The sequence below is a fragment of the Papilio xuthus genome, unplaced genomic scaffold (assembly GCF_000836235.2).
Source record: "Papilio xuthus unplaced genomic scaffold, Pxut_1.1 DF825946.1, whole genome shotgun sequence".
NCBI classification, from domain to species: Eukaryota; Metazoa; Arthropoda; class Insecta; order Lepidoptera; family Papilionidae; genus Papilio; species Papilio xuthus.
The window spans coordinates 4,469,175-4,492,328 of NW_013532703.1; the positions used below are offsets into that span (position 1 = coordinate 4,469,175).

Genomic DNA, 23,154 nt, shown 5'->3' on the forward strand with positions numbered 1-23,154 from the left:
ATTAAATATCACTTCGAAATACATACTGGCACATTATTTTACTTTACAATAAATAAGAGTATTTGGTATCGAAAAATGCTTAATAGATCACTCACACGACTTGTACTGAAAATTGTAACAACACACAAAAATTCATAATAAATTGAAAAACATACAAATTATTTTGTTCCATTTTTAAAATTGTTCGACCATTAACACACAATTTTAAAAAATGGATGTTTTTTTACTATCCTTTTTTAAATAAATTTGTTATGATTTCGCTTCACCTAATTATTTCTATATGTATAAGAAATAAAATGAGAAGGGACATTCTGTGGGTACAATTCAGTACAAGTTTTTTGTCATAAATTATCTATTAGCGAACGCTTGTTCACACTTCTCTATCTGAGTTAACACTTTACCTATTCGTTCGTGTAAAATTTTCGCATTTTTCTCCGGTAATGGTGGTAATATGTCTCTAATAACCGCATTGTTCTTTTGATGGAACATTTCACTAAGTTTAACACCCACTGATTGTTCATATAAAGATTTTAATGAGTCAACTGTTCTCTTTCTAAACACACACAAATTGTCTAACATAAGGCTATGATATACATTATATTTTTTCAATAATCTGTACCCGTGGAGAAGTCCGGATTCGTTATCGAGAAATAATAATAATCCACTATCCATTTTTCTCGCTAAATTATGTGCAGGACCGTCCATTATGTTTACATTCCATTGGTAATTGAACAGATTATTTACAATCCTGTCTAAATTCGCTGTTAGGTAATCAAATATTATGAGATCAGACCATTGCGCTAATTCAACGAATAGTTGAATTGTTGATTTCGTCAGCTTCATGTCTATATGATCGAATGGTTCCTCAATATCTTTGTTTGGATATTTATCTTTCTTCGCTTTTAGTTTATTTATCATTATCTGCTTCGATGTATCTTCAATGTCGTTATCTTTTATCGACATTTTTAATACATCAATTTTGTTCAAATGTCTATTAGATGGTTTGAAGATTTCGGGGATTGTTGCCGATTCTAAACTCGGTATGTACTGAGTAAGAACAACCGCTCTGTTTGTGTTCCACTGCGCATTGGAAATATCTCCTGCTACACTTTGCCATAGCTTGTCTTTTAAGTCCACAACTTTAACAACTGAAGGCGCTAAATTAGTTAAATTTAATAACCTTCCTACATAAAAACTGAAAATCTCTCCTTGTATTTGATCAGTATTCTGTCTATACCGAACACAAGCTTGAATTCCATCTTTGAATGTCACAAGTCGATTCTGCATTCTGCCACAGCCGTTTTCCATTTTAATAACCTCACTTTGTTCTACGTATCTTTCCCAAATCTCTGCAGTATTCTCTCCGTAACCTTGAGGCATAGAATTTTCGACTTCAGATCCCCAATAAATATTATCGTATAGCACAGTATTATCGTTAGGAACATAGTCAGTTTTATTGCTAAGAACATTTGCAATAGAATGTTTGTGATGAGAGTTTTTGTTATCTTTTAAAATTTCTTTCATATCCTCAGTTAGACTTTTTGGGTAAACATCTTTAACATATTTTTGCGTCTCATTCTCTCCAGTAAATGAGACTGAAGCGAATTTATTTAAATCTTTTTCTTTTGTTATTTCAACTTCATTGCTTGATCTAACACCATTACTATACTTTAAAGAATTCAAACTCCTTGAATGGATATCTCGGGAATTATTCAATCTTAAAACTTTTCTAGAGCTTACAGGACTAAGTACTTGAGTTTGTGGCGATCCCATTATGACCACACCAATCGATAACCCAAGTATAAAACTAATGCAAACACTAACGAAACAGTAATTATAAAATCCATATTCCCTTTTGATTGACACTCTTCTTGACAATTCCTCTTTGTAATGAAAATTTTTATGCATAAAGTAGCTTGGTTTCTTCATTTTGCAATAATTATTTATTATCGTTACTGTTTTTAAGTTATCTTTTAGATCTTTCGGGTCGTTAGGAATATTGTTTTTTAAATCTTCTAATGTTGGAATCCTTTCACTCTTCCCACATACTTCTACGTTTGTTTTCGTATTTCGAGCGCTGTCCTCCATTTTTATCTTCTATTATTACATCTAAACGATGTATTTTTGATTCATCTGTAACAAAAGAAAATAGTTTTTTAATGATTTTAATATTTTATGACATTTTTTATGTAATTACTTATGATTATAGGTATACTGGTAGATAACAATCCAGTAAATAAAGTAAACAACAGGTCTTAAATAAATAATTTGTATTAAGTTTTTTTTTTATTAAGTCTATTTGTTGAAGTATAATTAACGTGCAAATGTAAATACAAATGTACTTATATGTATATCATAAATGTATTTGGCTGCAAATTATAAGCCTTACACTGAAGCGTAACAGCGGTAGATAAAAAACTGAGATATCGCACGAATCAAAGTAATTAAGTGATTAACACCGCTCGTAAAAACACAGTACGAACGGAACAGACAGACGGACAGAAGTACGAGTGTCAATCATTTAAGAGATTACGGATGCATTTGACATGTAACATTATTATATCGTGTTATTAAAATAAACCCGTTTATAACGCACGACTTAAAATATCGTCTCGTATACGGATCGGAGGACTAAAAATTTTATCTTTTCATCTTTGCTTAAGAACTAAGTTGATTGATTGAACAAATCCTTTGATGCTTAAGATCGCATCGTTGTCAATGTTTTGAAATATTTCTTGTATATTTTTCTTCAGTTATAGATTCCTTTAAGCAGATAATGTGACGTGCTTATAGTTTAAAAATATAAAAGTAAAGAAATCTTATATTTCTAATATTACAATATTAATATGATTTATATCAAAAACTTAGAATCATATTCACCTATTTATGACAAATATAAGCGAGAGATATATTCGATTTATTAATAAAGATTAAGGACAAGGATATACTAGCTGGCCACATGGGGCGTGTAGGCGGACGCCAGAATATTACGAATGAATATATCTCGAATACTTATAACGGTCCTGGAACACATTTGTTTAAGACTTTATTATTATGATTCGAACAATATTTCTACAAAGAATTTAGTAAAAGAAGCTACCTTTATTTTCTTTTGGTGATGTTTCGATGTTTATAATGTTTTTATTAAACGTTATCATTGACTATATTTAAGTCGTATTACAAGCACACAAGTCTGTTGTCTGATATTATGACGGCTTAACACACTTTCCTCATTTTATAATTAGATTTGAGACGTTCCTAGTTAAAAAATCTAATTGATGAAGCGCTTTATATCTAAATCGCCCCAAAGTTGATAACAACAGAGTCCTTAACACACAATCCTTAAATCAACATTTTTAATTTAATTTGCATACATTCAGACTTCAAGGGAACTTCGTAGGGAACGCAAAATAATAGTTATATACTCCAAATGTTGAGTAACACCGGTCGATAACCTCAAAGCTCCAAAAAAATCTGTTAAAACAACAAAGCAATCAATGTGTTAAACAAATTGAAAATTAGGCGGTGCTGCTAACACAGCCCTTCAATTATTGTGTTAGCCGGCAATTTACTAATAATAATTCAACTAGGGGGATCGGTGTGCATATGTAATTGTTTTTATGGAACCACGCGGTCAGTTGTACGCCCCTCCGGTCGCGTGCCCGGATATATCTAGAGATGATAGTACCACTATTATTTACATTTTATCAATGAAAAATACAACTTTGGATGAATAAAGAACTGGTTTTACAATTTTGTATTTACAAAATGCAATTTTTTTATAAAGTTTGCTCATTTAATTTGCGGAAAAGGTTTATTTTAATGAAATATGGATATTCGGTATTCACAAATTAAGTTGATTTTAAACATCCATTTATTTCATTTTAATTTTCCCTAAGTTTTTATTGAAGGTAACAGTCTGCGAGTAAATAAACTAGTTTGATACGAAATAGGGTGCATAGACAACTCTATATAAATCCCTCTAAGTCAACTAACGAACCTTTTTGTTAGCAACGGGCCCGATGCCGGTCAACTTCAGTTTTTTTTTCCTTTTTTTTTCTTCGACTCCCTCGCTTGTAGATCGTTTTTTAAGTTTGACTGCTTGTAAGAATTTTGTAAAACACATTCTGTGTCACGGGTCGTTGGGAAGTTATTTTTTTGTACTTGTTTTGTCAAGTTATAGTCAAGTTAAGCGTTTCAAGTTGGGTAGTTCCTATTTGATTCGTCTAATATAGTATAGTTCTCGTTTACTATGACTGATTGACGCTTTATACGCTTTTTAATCTATGATCAATGAAATTATACATATTATACAAGTCGATAAAAGTTTTCGATATCGTAAACTGGTTTGTGAAATGTCGTTTCGTTTATGTTTAATCGTTGTTAACCAGTTGTTTATTTTAGACTAATAATGTAAAGCATGGTAGTAAAATATTTAATTTATAATACTTATACTTATTAGAACGTTTTACACACATTGTTATTTCAATTGATCAGAGTTATTTTATTTAAGAATGACATCATCATCTTCATTAGCTCACTATACGTCCCCACCGAGGGGTTCGGAGCCTACCCTAAGTTAAAGGTGATTAGGCCATAGACAACTACGCTGGCCAAGTGCGGGTTGGTTGACTTCACACATATCTTTGAATTCCTTTTCAGATATGTGCAGGTTGCATCACGATGTTTTCCTTCACCGTAAGAACGTCAGATAAATGTACATGTGTAAATCGTAAATCGAAAAACACATTGGTACATGGCAGGATTCGAACCCAGGGCCTGCAGATTGCAAGTCAAGTGCTTTTCCATTGAGCAACCGACGCTCTTATAAATATTACATACTCTGTTTTATTTTAGAATATTGTCGATATTTAACTCACAATTGTTTTCTGTGACTACAATCTCTGTGAAAAACATATCGTCATCCCTGTCATTATCTTTGAAAACACAGAGACCACAATATGTTTTAAACGGAGATTTTTGTCTCAGAAACCCATTGCCAGTGAACTAAAATAACCTATGTACATTAAACATACTAGTACCTTTTTTAGTCCTATATACTTTGAAAAAATTAATATTCTTATTTTTGGTGAGAATTATTTTGTTTCTTTTATTTGTGTTTGAAAATCTTCGTTTTATGTTTTAAAATTGTTCCAATCTCATCAGTCTAGACATATTAACCTTCAAGTTTTGATGTAGAATTCGTTTTAGAACATTTACAAATCAAAGCATTGTATAAGATCTTTATTGTGAGCAACAATTATACATTCGTGACGGTGCTACCTTCACTAAATGAGAATAAGTTAATTGTTTTCATATTTTTTAGTTTTTGTTTTAAACAAGCGACTATATCAAATCACTCAATATTAATTCATTTGAATGTACAGGGTGATTTTGTGCCCCCTCTAAGGGAAGTCGGCGACACAGAAAAAGTTTCCTTTGAGTAAAAAAACATATCATACTAATATTATAAATATGAATGTTTGGATGTATGGATTGTTATGGATGGTTTGTTAGAAAGTATCTTTAGAACGGCTAATCGGATATCTATGAAATTTGGCATAGATGTGGAAAATAGTCTGGAAGAATACATGCCTACTAAGTTTTTCTTTAATTCCGCGCGGAAGGAGTCGCAGGCGACAGCTAGTTCGTTAATATTTTAGAACAGGATGTTTCAATACTATGACAAAATATTTTTTTTTAGCTTTAATTGAATATTCCGTAAATTCGAGTACAACAGACCGATTTTATTATAATCTTCGTCTTACAAATCTAAACTTATAAAACATCTAAATATTGAGGCCAAAGTATTCTTTACCATGAATCGTTGATCATCGCAACTCAAGTATACGTTTTACAGTTAATTTTTTTATATTTTGTTTCGAACAGGTCAAGTAGTACGTTAGCCGACTTTCTAAATTCGAATGCTATGTTTACTTCGTAAAACGTCATGTCATCGGCCATAATCAAATTAATTTTGAGTCATAATATTATTAGTTTTCCATCTTAAATGGATACCATTATTATTTCTGTATTCAATGTTCCGTTACTATTCGTAGTCAAATGCCAAAATGTTTTATGGTTACATTTTTGTGATCAATAGCTTTGATATTGATAAAAGAAAATATTTATTGACACAATTTAAAAAAAAACATATATAACTTCAATTAAATAGAATTATAAGCTACTATTTGGAACTGTATGTTATGAAGACCGAAATCATTTGCAAATAATTTAACAAAAGCTCGAATTTAGGATTATAAGCCACAAATTGTGGATGTCTATGGGCAGCGCTCGCTTCGTTATCGGCACTTTATAATATTAAAAAAATGATTTTGGAAGTAATAAAGAACCAACAACACATAGCCTTAGATATTACTTAAAATAATGATGGGTTTCCATTGTAAACAAGCGTTAAGAACCATTAAAATTACTGTACCGATGGTCTATAGATGACCATACAAAAGCATCCAGTTTGCATTAAGGACGGGGCACCGTAGTAGGGCCGGGGGGCAGCCCTAGTATGGACATAGTGTTGAGCGTTACCGGGCCGCACCGTTACCGATGTTTCCGCGATCGAGACCCGCTGATATCGATACAAAACAGATACAATATCGATATAATCTATATTGAATGATCTATTCCAATCATACAGCGTTCCCAGGGTCAACTTTGTATAAAAACGTTGCAGGAATCGTGATAGTTTTATAGGTGTTGCTATTTTTGGTATACATAACTGTAAAAGTCGCGCAAGAGATCACTAAGATTTATGCAATGCTGTAAATATTTGTAAGGCCTTTTTATTGATATTTTAACTTGCATTTTTATCAATGATGCAATTAAATCTTATCACTTATTTTGTTCTTTCTTTCATTCAAAAAAATATTTTAGTAGTCAAAGAAATTATGTTTATATCAAATTATAGAAAGGATTAATCCATGCAATAATTTTGATTTGCGTTTGACTGAAAACTGCAAACTGGTAAAGACATAACCATTATTCAGACCGAACACCATTTCCCGGCCAGTATTTCCTTTGTTTAATCTAAACGCTTTATGTGCTTAAATTTTACATTGCGGGTAGATAAACAAGGAAATCACCCTCGAGCCGGGTCCAATACCAAAGTGATATATTCACGGAGTCGCGACGCGTGGGTGGACACAAACAATAGGCAGGCGGGTAAAGACCGCGGTGTGGGAGACCGTATTTGAACAGGCGTCAATAATAATAAAATTATTACTGTAAACCTCTCTATAAATAATCCACTGTAATGTCAACTTAAACAATACAAGTATTCAGTTTATTATTTATGCATTTATCTATTGATAAATTAAAACTAACAAGCTGTCTATGGGATACTTTTTAAAGGTCTAGATAAAAACATCTATAATATTATAAAGAGGAAAGATTTCTATTTTTGTATGTCACGAATAAACTCAAAAACTACTCGACGTATTTTTATAACACTAGACTTAAGTATTTTTTACTAGTTTTTTTAACTCCGCGAGGACAGTCACGTGTAAAAACTAGTAAACTATAAATTTAATAACATAGTTATGAATCAATGTATTCTAGTCATTATTGACTAAATATAAGTAAATCATCTCCATGCCATCACAAAAATCCTTTCCCTGTCCATCCTATTTTCAGGTAAAAACCACATGTCACATTATTGCTACGAAATACCTGTAATTATTCAATTGGATTTTTTAAGAAAAAATTGCACATAAAAGTTCCTTTCTAAAATGTTTTCTCAAATATTACCAAACGCACATACTATAGAACACATAATTTTTTAATTTACAAGTTATACAAAAAGTCAAGTATTGTAAAATCAATTTTTTACTTCAAACACTTGAGAAACGAGCAATTCAGTTACTACTTGTGCTGTTAAAAATCAAATATCCATTGTAATTGTAACCAATGGTTAGGAATTATTTTGTATTGACTTTGTCACGATGACGATGCACTTTCTAACTATTCTTGATTCGAATGATTAATGATAACAAACGGACAGACGTAAATAGTTACAAAAAAAGATTCAAACAGTTTCGTAAATTAAAGGAAAAATAGAATGAAGAGTTCAGAGTGCATAGTGAATTTGATTAATATCGGTAACAATACTTACTCGTAGTTTTCTTATTTTATACTAAGATGACTCCGTCAAAGCAACTTAAGGTAATATTACAAATTAATATTTAACATAAATAATTTTGTATAATTCAATTTTTATCAAATTCTAACGTTTGCCTATTTCTAAATGTTGGATTTACTACAGAACAGATTGGAAACACCCGAAGCGCGCGGATGTGAAAAATTAGTAGCCTATGTGTTCTTCCAGACTATGTTCTATATCTAAGCCATATTTTAGCGAGATCCATGCAACCCTTTTGGAAATATCTTCTTACAGACATCCGTCCAACCATGCATCTTAACAATCGCATTTATAATATAAGTAAGGTTAGATAGAAAGTAACTAGCGTTTTTTTGTTGTTGTAGTAAAAGCGTAAAATGTTATTAAGAGGTAATCTTAAAGGGACCTATTTTATTTTATCAGAGTGTAAATCCTATCAAAATGCTCCAAGTGTCTTATAGTCACAAAACACAGTTGCTGAATAAAAGGCAACAATTCAAACCGGACATTTCGCTGTATGCCCCATTAATCATTACTGCACGCGACATGCTCCGGGCCGGGTTTACTTGCCTCGTAAAACGCGACCTGAAGAATGTTAGCCGGTGTACACTGCTTGAATTCTTTAACATTTTTAAAATATTTAAACGACATAGACTAATTATTTAAACCACTGCAAACAAAGTAATAAATCTAATTTATCAGATGTAATAAAAGTTCGAGCGAAAAGTTTACTAAACTAAAAAAAAATTGTTATATATTTTGAATCAAGCTTTCTTATTGTCGGGAATGAAAATTGATTGTATTTGTTATATCTATTAAAGCCATGTCAAAATATTGTTTAAAATAAAAAAAAAACGCTTAACTATAATATAATAATGATTTCCACTGAATTAACTAACGTATTTTTATGGTAGTACTACGGTTTCATTACGATTTAATTATAACAAAAAAAAACTGCAATACTCCCTAAAGTATAACAAACGAGAGTAAACGAAATAAAAAAAATATTACGCAATTTCCATCACAATGTAGTCATTGTAAATTCCCCTCCGTGTGAACCGGGCTTAACGTAATGTGTTGTTATAGGTTTGATTTAATTACTGAATCTGGAACCATTCAATGCAATGTGGGGGTTGCGTACTTAACTCAATTAGGGCTCGTATTATAACTCCGTACCAAGGAGGTGGACAATGAACTAGTAAATAATGCTTCAAATGAATTGAAATTTATAATAAGTCAATTTCAATCGTATAAATTTTATTTTAATTGCATGTTAAGGTAGGGATGTAAATTACGTTTGAACAGCCGGTTACACATCATTATAATCACTTGAATGATTTAAAATTTGTTTGCATCAAGATTTTTAATGATACACCATAACTTTAAACTTATAAGAGTTGTTTATATACTTGGCAAGGACCTTACACTTATCTCTTTTTATATTTATTTTCCTGCTTCAAATAAAATGGGTATCATAGTGATAATTTTTGTTCGCATTACAATTTCCAAAAGAACATGTTTAAACTACATATAAGTGCTACACACCTGTATTAATAAGTAAAATATTATAGAGAAACAATCACTTTGTTTCGAAGAGCAAAAATAATTGTTTATTTTGTTGGAAAAATTATGTACAAGACGGATTTTTATCGTAGAATCACCACTCACGTTTTATCTCTTTACTTCCACAATAAATTGACAGTAAAGTCAATATAAAAAGTAAAAGTCAACGCGTCTGTGTACGTACCGGTAAAGGCACAAACCGACCTTCAATACTATAGGAGATATGCAAGTTTTTATTTTATATTTTATTTTCCATTATCCGATATCTTGTTTCAAAAGATGTTAAAATCGTAACTTTACTGACACATTCCCGGCACGGCGATCCCCGGCCATGATCCCAACAGCAATAGGCCGATAAAAAACGTCAAAAATAAATTTTGCATACATTTGCGCCAAACAGCGGGAGCCGAACACAAAAAGATCCCGGAGCCACTCAATCGATCACGCTCGACGGATTTACCGGCGTATAGTGTTAATACATTCGTACCAAGCTAATAAAAACTCTACACCTCAATGATAAAACACAAATTACAATGACAATGTTTTTCAATAATTCGTAAGAATAACAGAACAAATTTTTCGCATGTATTCGTCGGAAGTGTTGTTGTGTGGTGCGAAGATTGAGTTTGACGCGGCTCAGTGTAACAACAAAACGCGTGTTTCTCTTGTTTTGTTTCCACGTCATTTGTTTTTAAAGTACTGTATGAAAGTGTAACAATATGTCAAAAGTTTACGAGTTTATAGCTTTCCTTTGGAAGTACGGTTAACAAAATATAAAAAGATCATCATAATTTTTTTAAACATTAATTTTATAGATATGCTTAAAAATAAAATATATATCATATTGACTGTATAGTTTTTATAATTTTTCTATATCATTGACTGCCAACTATTTTAAAACAAGCAAAAAACACGCACGCAATCATATGTCCCAGCAACACTCATGTCACGAACTAGAACTACAGACTGTCAAAGTGAACTTAAATAATAAATTCCAAGTATTTATTTACTACTTGTATTTTAAGTATGTATTAATTATCATATTTTACTATGAAGTGAATATTCTATGATAGTATCTACTGTTTGGATTATTTAGTGTTAAACAAATTTATCACAAGTCATTGCTAATTCAAAATAACAAGCAAAATTTATTTGACGAAGTGAAAATAATCATTATCACTACTTACAACTTACATCCCACCCTTTTTCTTATGAGGAGAGGATTTCCGGATGGGAGGATGCATGGGAAGGGAAAATATTCTCTTCTGTGCATCCCCTCCTCCGTCGATTAAAGGTAGGCAACGCTTCTGCAATTGCGTATATCAATGGACAACATTTGCTTCGCTATTCCAGGTATTGCCGTGCATCGTTTGCTATCTTATGATATAAAAAATGATGAGTTGTGCAAAGAATGTGCCAAATTGGAATTCATAAACTCTACCTACACATAATCGTAAAGGGCGTACGTATTTACAACATAAATAACAACGTTAATACAATATTAAAACAATAAACAAAATCACACGGCATTGTATACCAAATGTGGTGAATCTCGCAAATTGGTTAAATAAAAAAAACAAATTTTACGACATCGCCTGATATTCAAGTGTCAATAATAGCCAATCGGTATTTCCGACGGCTTACAGATATGTATCAATACCGCTTTCGATAAGGTAAATGACATGTGCTTTTAACATCTCAATTTTGTATTCGTATCTTTTATTTGTGTATTTTTTAAAGATTGAATATTTTATAGTTCTGGTTCGAACGCGCGTATATTTTTAACGATCTAAAGTATAAGTATAAGAGATTGGAAATATCATGTGATCAGTATTAATATTTGTTACTTTGTTTGTTTTGAAGAAGGAAATTCAGATAAGTTTAACATATGTTGGCAGACTTACTGTTGGTTTCTTAAACCAAAATCTTTGTTTAAAACATATGTTCATCCTTGTCACAGTCTTTATCGAAACAGAGATAATATTATGTTTTAAATATAGATTTAGTTCTAAGAAACCCACGGTTATTCCAGTAACATCAGCTTAAATTTAAATCATAATGATATAGAAAACATCCTCTGTATACGAAAAGGGACTTGCGCAGGTTCTGAAACTCCTGAACTGTTTGAGAAATTCTTTCACTGAGCTACACCATCAACGGGTGACATAAGCTATATCTACTCGTATTACTACACTTTTATTTTAATTTCATTTAAGACGTTGAAACTCCTAATCACATGAAAATCCTGGGGCTACTATCAGATTGTAGTTCAAAGGGCCACCCACCAATTTGGCTCCGTTTAGGAAATCTTTTTAGAGCAATAGCCTCTCAACAGCTTTCACTTTATAATAAAAAATGCATCAGATGTGCAAAATGTTAAAGAAGACTTCTGTGTATTTGAGGAAATTCTTACGGGACTAATACATCCTGCGCAGATAACATCTGAAGGTACGTTCCATATTATAAAAAAAAACATGAAATGACTAAAGAATTTCATGGTTTAAATTGACTACCGTTATATGCATTCGCAAACATCGCAACTTTGTTTATTTATTTACGGTAGGAGGAGAATAAAGACACGGGAAAAGGAGAGACGGAGAAGATAGAAAAGTATCAAGGTATTGCAGAGACTTCATTTTTAAAAATATACAATGCTAGCTGTTGCCAGCGACTCTATCCACTTGGTGTTAAAAAAGATAGTAGCCTTTTCACATATTTACTGAATATGCCTATGAAATTTCAGAAAAATCGGTCAAGTCGTTTTAGAGGAGTATAGCAACTAAAATTAATAGCCATAAAATATAATTTAAAACAAAAAAATAAACAATGAGCCTTTCAAAACGAAAACACAATACTGGTAAGCGATAATGCCAAGTAAAACAGATACACAATACGGCAAAGTGCGCGACAAATCACCAGGGTAACAGAACAAATATGAGTTGCCAGTAATACTGAGCGTATTAACACTGGGATATTCAATACAAGCCAAAGTATTGGCAAACTGCGCACTTATCTAAGGAATTGTACGCAGTAGCGAAGTCAGAAAGTTATTAAAGAGTTTTTTTTAAAACAGAAATACGCATTTAATATTATAAAAATCTAAAATGTTTGTTTAAAAAAATTGCATTATTGCTTACTTGACGGACTCGAGTTCTATAGATATGTAAGTAGTCCTTTAGTTCAGATTCTTCATATTTAATGTAATTTAAGGTCTTCCTTAGTGGTAATTTAAACACCCTGACTAATACTTTTAATAAAATACAGAACTAATTTTAAATCTACTATTCACATGACTGAATAATTATTACAATCAACATTAGTTTTTATTACGTCCATGATAGAGAAGCAAAAAATATATTTTTATACATTGAGAAATATTTATGAACAAAAAGATTTCACGTATCAATGTGTACAGGTAGCCGACCCGTGAATAATTAAATTCAAACTTATTCGGGGCGGCTTTTATTTTGACAGATAGTATCTCGCCCATTAAAATGTAATATGTTAAACTTCCTTTTGCTTAAAGTAGGAATGACATTACGAAATACTTTTGTTTTTTTTAATAAATTTTATTTATTACATCAATTGCCATTCACATATTTATGGGTTTTCAATGTTGACACATTTGTAAAAAAATATATTTCCATCCCGTTCGTATTTTAAAAAGAAGATGATGATAGCTATCAGTTTTTGCCATGACTATGCCATATTTTTTCTTGCCTATCTTTTGGTATATAAATGTTATTTTAACGCTAGTGTGACTTGACCCTATATAGCATTGCTAGAGATTCTCACCGCACGAAGTTGCGTTTCGAACGAGTCAACAATGGAAACGCGATCGGTCAAACCCTTGCCCGGATCATATTACAGGCCGGTCACATCGTGCGATTAAAGTCTAGTTAGAAAATTTATCAGACAAATGAAATAAATCAAGAGCAATAAAAATATTCATTTATATTTGATATTGCTTTGTTTCTTTTTTGATCTAGAATTCCACGAACATAGCTACTTATAAAACACTCCTGGACACTAATTTCTTAAATACATTGACATATTTTTTTTTATTCTTTAGGAAAAAAGTTAATGACAGTTATTTTATATTGAATGTTAGTGAATAGGTACTTATTAACAGTTTAAAAGTTATAAACAACTTAACTTTTAAATCCACATCAAATTATCAGTATAAAAAGAGTCTTAAGAGTTTTCCTTTTGTCTAGAAAGTCGTAAGGTGTATTAATTAAATAAAATAACACATTTCTAAAGACGTAAATACGAGAAGGTACCACTTCCTCATAATAAAACGAGCCAATGTTTAATGTTTTATGTCGCTACTTTACGATATTATATAATCGTTGCTATAAAATTTATTGAAGTTATTTCATTTCTTGTAATTTTTATTAACATTAAAAATGTTTATATCGTACGTAATTGAAAAGTGTCGAGTATTAACACTGAACCTATATAATTAGTTAATTAAGTTATATCAAACAAACACTAAATAAGCAAAATACGTATGTATATAAATACAAAATATATTTTGCACAATTTTAACTTACATAACTGTAGTTTAAATTTCAATGATTATTCAAATTCAATTGTTTTAATAAATGTCTTTTAGTGTGTAAACAGCCTTAAGTTTTATGGTTTGCAGTTTACAGGAACGCTCAAGATGTCATTCTAGTAACAAAACTACTTTCAACAGCCATCGGAATACAAACGAGCCTTATCGTGTTACACATAAGTTTCTTTTTGCATCGTAAACTATTCTTAATGACAAAAATAAGTACAAGTTAGCCGAGGCATTTTGTTTTGCTATATTAGGTATCAACAATTTGTTGGATCGTAGTGCTTCGACTTTGAATTTTAATAGTAACCTTCTTTACTATTTGCATCGGACATTTGTCGAACTGATACTTAAACAGTTGAATACACCAACCAAAATATTGCGTACATTATTATTTAATATACATATACAAACTTTTAGATGTAGTTTTTTTCTTTTATGTTACATAGTTGAATTCAGTCATACCATGCTACTTTAGATTACGCATGATAGATATACCGTGGTTGAAATTAAATAAAAATATAAGAATGTTTACATAAAAAATCTTTCGATCACGATTAACTTGTAGGCACCTGATTTTTTTAAATATCTTCGACTTGCAACATATTATTTTCAGAGAAACTAAAGCACATAATTACGCAGACGTACGTTACGCAGAATTTAAATTATTAATTCTGCAGCCGTCCCTCACAAAAATAACTTTTTTTTACCACAAATATGGAATAATACAAAAAAATATTGGCAACGATCTCGTGGCCGATAAGTTACGGCCAACTTTTTAAGAATATAAAAGTACATACGCACATTAGCGCTGCGCCGGTGCCTCACGGCGGTTGAAAAAAAGTAAAAATTTAAAAAAAAGAGGCAAAAGAACACAGGTATACATGTGAGCATGAATGATACCAGGCCTGACGCTTTCGTCTACCGTTAGCATGCTAATTGGGAAATAAAAATTTAATTTAAACCAAATAAAAATTTATCTTTATAACTTAATTAATTAGGATCATGTTAATCGAAATAATCATGATTCGTATTAATTTTCTTTATTTACATTTTGCGACGATTAGCAACCGAATATAACACAGGAATGTCATTAATTAAGTTTCTTTTAATCTTTATAAACTATTAACTTATCAATAATGTTCACAAACATTTGAAATAATTTATAGAACTACATTAGATTTATTTTAAACTATTAAAACAATTGTCTCTTTGGGAATGCTTGTCGTATGAGTAACGAATACTTTAATCAATTTATTAATATTAAAGAATTTTTTATTCAATACATTCAAATTTAAGTTACTCATAACTCATAGTTTATATTGTAAAAAAACTTTTATACACCATCTATTTATAATAAAACTTTGTTGTAAGATTTATTTTGTTGTCGGTACGCGCTATCTCTGTTAAGAATTTTTGGAATACCGTCTGACGGCGGGCGGCCCGATGTTATCAGCCGTTCTAAATACGACTTCGATCCCTCGACCGCGGCCGCGGTCGACCGGTCCGATAGACGTCTCTATCCACCACCACGCCTGTCCGATGGATACCAGGATATCAGACGTTATAAAAATCCATCATTGTTAAAGTACAAGTTATGCGACTTTAACTTTTTTATTCGTTAATTCTACTTTAAATTTTTAACCTAAATTTACTAAAAGAGTGTCGTCTATCTATTGCAGTGAAAAGTTATTAAATAAGTGTATTAAAACATCTCTATCGTTTTCTTTTAAAAAGCAATGATAGCTATATGTTATATTACGGTTTCGAAATTTTACGGTAAGCCTGTGACATAGCTACCACAACTAAGGACCGATTTTATGTGATTTTTAATGTTCCAAATTCGAATGTTGTGGTGGTTCCTTTTCTGGGTGTAAAAAAATTAACTGTCTTTGTGTTGTATTTTTTGTTACAATTTTTATGAATACTAAGCTTTCGTACATTATGTACTTGCTTTACTATTTTAACATGATGTATCCAAAGAAATAATCATACAAATATGTTGACGTTTCTAAATGGGTAGGGGATTAATTGACTGATACGTGATATCATCGAGCTGTCACTTTGAAGAATGACGTAGATTCGAACAATGTAAGGTTCTTTTGCATAATAACATCTTTAAGTGCCTAGGCACTTGAAAGTAGATAACAGGCAAGATAATGCGACCTACAACATTATTAAAATTGCCTTTAATTTGAACCTTGTTGAATGTTAAACAACAAAATATGCATTTTCTTACAATGAAATTCCATTGCAGAAGTACTTATTTTAAAACATACTAGTGGTCGACACTCGATCATAATAAATATTATAATCAAAGATTATTTTTATTAAAAATACCTTTTATATTATTATATTGTACATTAACTTTAACTATTTCAAATTTCACGTTCATTCGTCAGGGCAAATAGGGTAACAAAGTTTTAACTCGACGTATTCTTAAAAGTTATTGTTATCTCAATTTTTTCAAAAAGAATGCAAGATATGTCACTATATTTTTGTATAAATTTTTGCAGAGCATACTCACTAAAAATCTCCAGTAGACTAAATGACAGGAACAAAAAAATAGTGCTTCCGTTCCCAGAGTAACGCTTCCTGTGAGTGACCACAGCACGCAACTGACTACCGGATGACATTTGCACAGTGTAAAAAATCTCTAGTGTAAATATAGTATTACAAGTTATAAGTAATATGGATAGTTTTTATTTAGTAATATTCTTCACTCAGAATTGTTAAGTGACTACGTGAGATCCTTAAAATAGATTGTGTATAAGAAATCTTACACTAAGCCGCTACGAAATTTAAGCTTGCATCTCTTTACAGATAAGTAATTTATGATTATTAATTTCAGGGTAGCTAGGCTACTATAGCCTAGTCACCCCTAACATAGGTTAGGCTCTAAGCCACTAGGTGGGGACGTATAGTGAGCTGACGATAGAATTTCAAAGTGATTCTCTTTACAGAATCAAACATGAAATGTGTGAAAGTAAAGTTCTGTCTTTTTTCCAGAAATCTGAACACAGTAATAGATAAATGTCGACACCATTAATGTTAGCCATTTTAATTGGAATGTGATTTAACAAAACAAATCAACTTTTTAAGAATTAATTCGGGTCTCCTTTTAGCGAACAATCGAATTCGTAATGTGTGTGTTCGCTCGTTAATAGCTCGTTATGGTCAACGCGTGTCAACTCTGTGGGAAATTTTTATACAACTGTCTACAGCGATTTTTCTGCTCAAAAACAAAACTAAGGCTGCATATTTGAAACCGATTATATTACAGAGTGAAAAGGCAAGTGTGATTGTATCAGTACCTTAGTTCGCGCTCGTTTTTCCGGAGGTTCTAAACGTTCAAGGGACTTAAAGGAAACTGTGTATTGTAAGTTTTCAATTCTTCGAAACTCTTCCGATTAAAAGCTCAGTAATCATATAATGTATCGCACTTATGTATACAATTTTTAATGTGTAGGTTCTTGTTATTTTTCATTTTAACATTTTTTAAATATATAAATAACAATGAAGTATATTGATGTCCGTCATGTTGTGTGTCAAAAAGAATTTGGTTTGACGTACAACATATTACCATTTTTTAAAAATTCACTACAAGTTTTCCTCGAGTTTATGACAGAAGTAATACAAATGTACATTTAATTCCCGCGACATAACACGATACCTAATTTTTATAGACACCTCACAACAGCGACCGGTTTAAAATAAAATGAAGAAATAGTGACGCGTTCCGCAATAAAATTTCATTGCCTGTTTGCATTTTACGTCGTTTAAACTTGATTCGAGGTGCTTATTAATGGCCGCATATTTTTGCAATTCAATGCCCATTGTATATTTATTGATTATTAAAAGCATATGATTTTAGACAAGTTTTGATTTGGATGTCGATGATTAAATGATGATTGGATCATTAATTATAAACAACTTTTTCATTTTATTAATGTCGTATCAATTTCGAAGTCGACATTTCGTCTTGTATAATTTAGCTTAGATTTTGCTGCTCCTAGATTAATTAATATATTTATTTTTAATTAATTCATCAATGATCCTTAAATTCATAACCACATTACACACCAATAATATTGATGATGTAAATTACAAAAAAATTGATTTTCAATGAACTATCATCACTCTCTTATACGCTATCATATCTAAAGGTAAAGGAATGTAAAATCAGTTTATCCGTAACTTTATTGAAATATACAAAAATGTTTAAATGTTATGAATTCCCTAAGTTTCGCTTTTGAGATTGAAATTAATAAACAGACCAATGTCTTTAGATGTTTTGTTACAAAGACATCTCAGCTTGTTTGACAGGTTGAGAATTAGACGTTTAGGTTAAGAAATCAGAGCGAAACGCAACGAAGAGATAGACGGACGCTTTGGTTACGCGGACAAAATCGAATTCCGAATTTTGCCGATCGCCGTTCGAGTCTCGTACAAAAACGGCGACGCATCGTACGTTGTCGCTAATGACGAAGGAATCTCTTTGTATAGGGCTCACGGTATTTATTCCCCGAAGGCCCGATCGGGATACAATTAGACGTTTTGTGGTGCTTGAATGACCGATTTTATATTGTTTTTAATTGTTCCAAGTTTTTAGAGATATGTTGAGTTAATTTCAAAAGTTCCAACTGTCTTAGAAGTGGAGGTGCAAGAACGATGTATTCGCAAGACGGAGCTAGTGGTCGCAATCCCTGAGGCTTGTAACGTGGATGTATGAAAAAGTGGCCAAACGGGCTCATTGAGCGGTATTCAAAGGGCTACGGACGTGATAGAAAGTGTGTTGAGCTGCAAAAACAGCTGGTACAATGTGTAAACATTGCTTGTTAAGAAACAATGTATGTAAGATTTAACGACCAAGTCTTTGTAGACCTTTAGTAAGAAACTTACTAGAAAATAAGCCTCTTATTCATAATACTATGAAAATGTTCCTGATCTAAAACAGCATTAATTTCAAAGTTATGCACAGAACAAAATGTTGCATACGCGTTGATGTCTTTTCTATCAAACACAAAACACGGTTGTGCGTTGAAGTCTTTTACATGAACATAAGAGATAACTTAATCGTAGAACTGTAAAATGTGTACTTATTACCGTTTAGAGTTATGGTTTCTGCAATTAATTGTAGACTATTAAATTATATTAAGTCACCCCTAATGGGTCTAAATTCTAAGATAAACAGATTAAAGTTGTACCTAACTTATGTTTAATTGAAAACTATGTAGTTCTGTAGACGAGATTCGGTTGAGTGCATGCGTCAACTTTTGAACTAGGAACAACTAGTCAATGACATAGAGAAGTGTTGCGTAAGCGAGAAACTTGGCTCCGTTCATGTTACAAGCTTTATTGTTATCGTGTTATTTAAGCTGTGGTAATTGATACCCTTACGGTCTATTTTAAGCATGATAACATATTCCTTAACAAGTATTATACCAAACACATGAGCTATGTACCAGCCCAAACTTATTAGGTAAGTTTTCAATGCAAACAAATTCGTAAAGATGTTAATCATATTTCTTTATATCCGACGAAAAGAGTAAAATTATTTATTATGCACTTACCTAACAATAAAGTAACAATTATTTTGTAATATTTTCTTTCTTTTCTTAGTACATTATTATATGTTGTGATATATAATATCACAACAGTGTAATGATGAATCGCCATTACAAATAAAATATATGATGTAACACATTCACAAATTATAAATAAAGGTAATAAATCATCTAGTCTTAGTTCGCTATTTACGATACATAAAGAGTTACTACGCTCCATCTAAATTTTTACGTCACCGCGCAAAAATATAGCTCTATGGTGATAATAAATTAGGTTTTACTGTTTAACCGCTTTGAAACAACAATGTTTACGTCATGAATAATGTAAAATAATAGTTGCGCTATACTAACATTAAAATCATCACAATAGGGGTGTGCGAATAATTCTAACTAACGAATTATTCGTTCGAAATTCGAATGAAATAACTAATATTTGAGCGATATTCCTTAATAACTAATAGCATTCCACGTCATCTCTGTAGCTAAATGTTCCGCTGAAACCTTTTTGGTATTGACTTTTATATTTAAATAAATCGAGTTTTTGAATTATTCGATTAGAATCGAACCATATTCATAATCTAAGGGTGTATCACGAATGTGCATTTTGTGATTGTGATTTCTAAAAGTTATTAGTTTGTGATTATGATTGTGTCCTAGTTTCTAGTTTTAATCAACACTTGATGTATTGTAATTTTTTAAAGGATATTAATGTACATTTAATATCTGTATTTTGCTACTAAATTAATTTTTAGTATCAAATTTCAGAATGTTTTTGTATTTAATAAAATTGTTTACATCCGGTTTTGTACATAACAAAGGTAAGTAAACCAAGAATGTGACAAGAAATAAATACATTTTTACATCTGTCAACGACATTAAATAAAATGTAATCAATTTATGTATGCGCGCAGGTTGATTTATGTGTAAACAAGTGTAAAAAATATAAATCAAGTTCGGCGCCATTTTGAAATCGGTTCTTTAATGGAACCCACGCATACGTAATATTGACAAATTTCTTCGCTTAATTTGTTTAAAAGCAAAAAGGAAATGTTCTTTATAATAATATTAAAAAATACTGATAGAACTGGACAAATTTGTGACAAATTTATTGGTCGCCGCTGTAAGTGGTCGGACCGGTCTGGAGCACAATAAGCTTAGAGTTTAATATTGAAATTTGATCGGTCATATGAATAAAAATTTAGGAACAGTCGTGACTTGTCTTTGGTATATTCTCGTATACTTAAAGTACCAAATTAAAAAAAAAACATGAACTATGAAATATTTTAAATATAAGTTTCTTTTAACTTATATCTCTAGCCATAGTAGATTCAAAGCTTTGATTATTTATCAAATTCCTTAATTAGACTTTCATTTATAAAAACATACATTTTTTATTAAAATATTAGCAGATTTTTATTAATATACTAAAATTTCTTGTGCCATTCCAATTAAGACCTATGCTTGTGCTAGGACATGGTTTAAGATAATAATTGAATGGATGGATTCGAACCCTAGACCACGCGGTCGGAAATCCGTACACTTAACCGTCATGCTATTGACTATTACGTCAAGCATAATCCTTAGTATATCTAATTCTTATATTTACGTTTACGTTTTATAAAAATTACCATTTTTATCTCGAGGAATTAAAGTTACAGACAAACCAAAATTACTTCAACGTATAAACAAATCGGCTACAACTCATTGGTGAGCGAACATGACCATAAACTAGACGATACGCCGACTTTAAGATTAGAATAATCAAATTAAGAGAAATTATAAACCATCCGAATGAAGCTACGCTAATCGATGTTCAGGGTTGATACATTGTAATAAAATTCATTAAGTTTTTTTTTTTTGAGATAAAAAATTTAATGAATGATAGAAATTTATTGAAGTGTAGTAAATATTGTACTAGCTTTCCATAGGGAAAAAGACAGGTTGAGATGATTTTTCGAAATATAACTAAAATATTAAGAAGTAGTAACAATTTTCCTTATTTTACAATGTATGTATGAGAACTGTACAATTTTTATAACGTTTCTTCTACACAAACGTATAAAATTTTATCAAGTTGCATAAATCAAGAACAAACAAGCGCGGTAGCCACATTTATTCCAAAGAACCTACTACACAACTGGCGGAATAAGCTTTGAGGCTTTATAAATTCTGGTTCGAATTATAGTCTTGGAGCAAATTGAAAATTGTGGCAGCCCTAAAAAAAGATTAAAAATTAGCCAACCAGTATTATAATGCTAAAACAACAACAGATTTTAATGTCTTAATTACCGCTGGCTTTACTACCTGAGCTTTTAAAATTTGCGTAATAAAAACGTCTAAATAATTCTCTGTGAAATTCTGGCCACTTAACCTATGGAAATTAAAAAAAAAACGCTCAATCACTGCATAGATTATATATTTTTATGACAGCTGTTGCCGTTTCGCGCCGAAAAAACATGTTTGTTTATTTTTTAATTTCCATTTCGTGTTGGTGAGTTGTTAATGAGGTTATAGCAACACGGCGTTTGGAAATTTTATTGATCTATAGACCGATGTTTATAAAATGTAAATTTGTTTACATTTAATGTATAATTCAAACATTGGTAGCGTAATATCTGTTGGTATTTACTTATCGCTAATTATGAGTTATGATGCAGCATTTTAGTTACGCTTTCATAATTTATCAATATTTTAATGATCACCATATCGTCGTTATTATTGACTTAATTTAAGTAGTAGTAATAGTTTCTTAGCAATGTAATTTTGACGCTTCTTGAAATTTCTAATAGTTGTAGTTTGGAAGTAATATCTTGAGCATATTAGGTGATTCCCGGTGGGCTAATCAGTAGGTAAAAACTCAACTCGTTCTCTGTATTTTTATCAAATAGAATGAGAGAGATAACACTATATTTTTGTCGAAATGTTTCCGCAGTAGGCTTACGATCACTTTTACTTTGTACCGTAACTATCTAAAACATATAATTAATATTGTAAAATTGTACAGTATGGTAATAAGTTATAAAAAAATAAAATGTTTTCATGCAAATACTGCATATTAATTAGTAATTGAATAACTTGAATATGAAATGAGATAACTGGACATAAAGTTATAAAACATGAACATATCTTCCGGTTTCTTAAGACATAGAGTAAACGAAAATTCTAAGGTAATATAACGTTAATTGCTCAAAGATTACACAACTATGCAATTGTTTTCAGATTATTTTTGACTAATCCATTTTCACGAGTACATTTTAAAATTACTAAACAGTAACATAATCCTCTAAACGTAGAGGTAATTTCTTCTAAATTTATAATCCTAGGTG

The 23,154-nt window shown here is 31.1% G+C and overlaps 1 protein-coding gene across 1 annotated transcript in view; it reads right to left on the minus strand.

The window, feature by feature from the left end:
- Window positions 1-223: 223 nt before the first annotated feature.
- The window catches only part of fj (four-jointed box kinase), a 30,106-nt gene continuing 7,175 nt past the window's right edge, over window positions 224-23,154 (minus strand). The window contains exon 2 of the mRNA XM_013321691.1: window positions 224-2,133. Within this exon, the coding sequence (XP_013177145.1) occupies window positions 349-2,088 (1,740 nt within the window). The 5' untranslated portion in view covers window positions 2,089-2,133 and the 3' untranslated portion in view covers window positions 224-348. The remainder of the gene's footprint in view (window positions 2,134-23,154) is intronic.